Below are 4,065 nucleotides of genomic sequence, written 5' to 3' on the forward strand. Positions count from 1 at the left end.
TTGTTTTATTGTGAGAAGTGTTGATTGTTATAGTAGTAGAGATGTGTTGAGGGGTCTTACATTTATTGCTGAGGGAGGGCTGAGTCCAATTAGGTACGTGTGGATCAGCAGGGAGTTTATTTCTGATGATGAGTCCCACAAGGTTAGGGGGATGTTTGCAGGACAGGAGCAGGGGTGCTAGGAATATTTTTTTCAAAGTGTGGTCCTTTTCAGGTATACATTTTAGTTGTTTGATGATCCTTCTTAAAGGGTCAAGTGTGGGATGAAAAATAACAACAAGGGTGTGCAGTCAGTGGGGTTCTTCTCTTGGTATTGTAGTAAGTTTCTGCATGGTATCTTGGTGGCATTTTCAAAGATAGGGTCTATTCCTCTGGTGGAAGACACTATAATAAAGTGGGTAAATGCAGCTTTCAGTTTGGTAAGATGTGTATCACGAGTGCTCTCTTCAGAGAAGATGCAGTGGTATCTGAGGACTACCTGACTTGTAGATCACCACTTTTTTAGTGCATTTGAGGTAAATCCTGTTTCTTTGGATTTAAGTGTGGTTGCTCATGGGTTTTATGTAGACAGTGGATTGTAGATTGTAATGTCTAGAAAATGTAAGTTATTGTAGGAGTATTCCAGAAAGAATTTGATTGGTAGGTGTTAAAGTTAAGGTGAAAGACAATAAGTGAGTCCAGGGGTTCAGCCCGGATGATCAAAATGCCATCTATGTAGAGAAAGTATAGTGTAGATTTGAAAGCACAATTTTCTAAAAACTCCTCTTTCAGATGGAGTATAAAAAGGATGGGATCCATCCTCGTGCCCATAACTATGCCCATAGTTTGAGGAAGTGTCAGTTGTTGAAAGTAAAAAAGTTTCTGTAGGTGAGAATGAAAAGGATGATATGTGCAATATGCTGAGGTTGCAAATCTGGGTACAGTCTGTTTTGCTCTAGGTATTTCAGGCAGGCTGCCTTCATTGTGTGGAATAATACTATATAAACTGGTGACATCCATGGCTACAAGTACAGCCTTTTCAGGGAGGTGATTAATATTTTGGATCTTGTTGAGAAAAAGTCTATTGTGTCTTATAGAAAACTTACTTGTTAATAAGGTATTTCATGGAATGATACTTTAGTATGTGGCAAACAGAAAAGGGTTTCAGCAGGGCAGCATGACTCATTACATGATACCATCTTGCACATTTTGGATTTTCTTCTAATGGACTCCATAGGTGGAGCTGAAGCGCACACAGTATATAAAGAGAATAGGTAATACAGCTCAAATACCAGAAGCCCTTGGAAACAAGTAGCTCACTGCTTCCTCAAGAATCAAGGAAGAAACTGTTGTATAATCATGAACTACAAGATTGTCTTGGCTCTCTTTCTGATTTCAGTAGCTCTGACTGAAGGTAAGTGAATCCTTTGTAAGACACACTGTAAGACATTGCTAATGCATATGTAAAAGGTTCATAAGGGGAGCACCTTCATTGCCTATTTTAAAATAGTATTGTCTTTTAAAACTTTTGCAATAGATGTTTCAAAAACTTCTGCTCATTCAAAAGCTACAGGTATAAGCCCCTTTGGGCAGGGGGGAGGGGAAATGAGCTTGGACAGAACAGCAGGGGAGGGGCAGGTCCCAGCCCCCTGCCCTGATCTGCCCCACTGGAAGATTAAGGCAAAGGGCTGGGACATACTCACCCCCCTACAGCTCTTTCCATGCCCCGTGCCTCAATCACCCAATCAGGGCATGGGGCTGGGACCTGCCCCTGCCCAGGACAGCGCCCAACTCACACCCTGCACACCAGGCAGGGGTTGGGGAGCTTGGTCCCTGCTCAGCTCCGTTTTTGCGGGGCTGGGGGGCGAGGGGGGAACTGGGTGGAGAGCTTGTTCCCTCCACAGCTCTGCTCTCAAGCCTGTCCTGGCTCCTGTGGCAGAGCACATCCCAGCAGCAGGCAGCTCCCAGGAACAGGGAGCAATCTCCTGCCTCCTGGGGGATGACTGAACAGGAGCAAATTATGCTCCTGGTCAAGCATCTATACAAGCACTACAACACCATTACTAATTTCAAGTAAATTTGCTACCTGCATTTGCACGTAGCAAATTTACTCGAGATTAGGGAGGTTTACTGTTTAGTAAGCATGTGCATAGGTAGATGCACATGCTGATTTCACAGTGAACTATACTAATGCAAAGTTAAACATCTATTTGTAGATGCACCCACTGTGTTCTTATTTGACTGAAGACAGGATCTTTATTATAGTGTTATTATGTACCTGCTGATTCTTCCCTGAGAGCATCATCTGGTTGTGACATCATTTTTAGTCATCACATTCATGATTATGATCTCTCAAACAGTCACCAGAGGGGAGAATGAGCAGTATAAACAGAACATCAGATGTGCTTTAAGCTGATAAAGAAGAAAGGGTGAGATCTCATTTTCACTTTTTGTGAAGTATGTCCAGATATAAAATGATATAACCAAGAAGAACATCTGTCTGGTAAGAGCAGACTTAACATTAATATTTGATATATATTTTGTTAATGAAAACAATATGGAAGACATTTCCTTGTAGCATTAATGGCTCTGAAAATAAAAGGTTTGCTATTGAGAGGCAGATTATAGTACAGACAAGAAACAATCTCTTAGCCTTTTTGTGAAAAAAGAACAGCCACCACTAATAAACCCTTTTACATAAAAGGGTCTCCATCTGTTTTGCATGTTCAGATGGTGAGATGGTGCTTCTCTGACCACAATTCTCTTGTCTTCTTATAGATATGGCCCTAGCGCAGACTGGGGATGAGCTCCGATGCCAGTGCATAAACACTCATTCCAAGTTCATCCCTCCAAAGCTGATTCAGAATGTGAAGCTGATCCAAAGTGGGCCTCACTGCCAGAACATTGAAGTCATGTAAGCCCTTTTCCAAATTCTAATTGTCACCCAAGAATGGAGAAAATGTCTTTGCATCATGTAGGTGTAAGAATTTTAACAGGGATCAGAAAGACTGGTGAGAGCTACTAATCTGGGATCCGGGATCTTGCTCACACTTAAGTCACAGAAAAGTTTTTTCCCTTATCGTCAATATTACAAGATAAAGTCTTTACTCAGACAAAATTACTTCTGAATACATGGGAAATTTATCTGAGTAAGGACTGCAGAGTTTAGCCCTGTATTCAGAAGTCAACATGAACAAAAAACAGAAAACAGAAGAAAATGAAACAAAACAAGAAGACATTGTTCGTATATGCACAGAGAGTCCTGCTAGGAAACATTTATATAGCTTGAATTCATTGCAGAGCCATGCACCTACAGCACAGGACAGAACTGCTGTGTACATTTCAAATGGATACCTTGCAGATATAGGGGAACTTTAATAAATTAAATGCTGAGTCCAATCCTCAGCTGGTGCAGACTGAAGTCATTAGGACTGTTTCAGTTTTCTCCTGCTATCTCAGTGTTTCAGAGAAAAGGATAAAGATTTTGGGAAGAAGAAAGCCACAACATAGATGTTTGACTTTTGCTTCCCTTCTTCACAGTGCTACTCTTAACAATGACAAGGAAATATGTTTGGAACCCACTGCTCCTTGGGTGAAGTTGATCATCAAGGCAATTTTAAGCAAGTAAGTCATTCAGTTTTCAATAAGTACTTATAAGTGCTTGATGAAAAGCTGTAAAAAGTCAGCTGGAGCGTTTTATAGAAGAAACTGTGTAAATGTTCTTTCTCCTCATGCAATTGCAATACTTCCCATAAAGAGTCTCTCTCTACCCAGTAAAACATGACAAGAATTTAGGCTGTGTGTAGATGAAATGCAGGGTGGGACTGCATGAGCCGGGTGCCTGTGGGCAGGTGCTGCTGACACAGAGGAAAGCACCAGGCCCCACCACAGCCCTGGGACTGCTCTACCCCCAGCAGCTCCCCCTCCCCTTTCTACTGCCGGATACGCAGATAAGTGAGGGGTATGCGCATGACACAGGGGTTTAGAGGGCCCTAAAAACCCACTGCTTCATCTGCACACACCCACTGTGGTTATATTATGGGACTAGGCTTTATTCCCACCTCTCCCTCCAACTTTCAAGGAGACT

The 4,065-nt window shown here is 42.0% G+C and overlaps 1 protein-coding gene across 1 annotated transcript; it reads left to right on the top strand.

The window, feature by feature from the left end:
- The first annotated feature begins 1,337 nt into the window (after positions 1-1,337).
- LOC109309504 (interleukin-8-like) lies at positions 1,338-3,606 on the top strand. The gene is made up of 3 exons (XM_019534291.1): positions 1,338-1,392; positions 2,757-2,892; positions 3,519-3,606. The coding sequence occupies exons 1-3, from the start codon at positions 1,338-1,340 to the stop codon at positions 3,604-3,606; spliced, it is 279 nt and encodes a 92-aa protein (XP_019389836.1).
- Positions 3,607-4,065: the final 459 nt, after the last annotated feature.

This window comes from Crocodylus porosus, unplaced genomic scaffold, assembly GCF_001723895.1.
Source record: "Crocodylus porosus isolate Cpor-Errol unplaced genomic scaffold, CroPor_comp1, whole genome shotgun sequence".
NCBI lineage: Eukaryota > Metazoa > Chordata > Crocodylia > Crocodylidae > Crocodylus > Crocodylus porosus.

Coding starts and splice junctions, on each gene's coding strand:
- LOC109309504 (XM_019534291.1), top strand. CDS start 1,338: ATGAACTACAAGATTGTCTTGGCTCTCTTTCTGATTTCAGTAGCTCTG. Junction 1,393..2,756: donor TTCAGTAGCTCTGACTGAAG/GTAAGTGAATCC, acceptor GTCTTCTTATAG/ATATGGCCCTAGCGCAGACT. Junction 2,893..3,518: donor TGCCAGAACATTGAAGTCAT/GTAAGCCCTTTT, acceptor CCTTCTTCACAG/TGCTACTCTTAACAATGACA.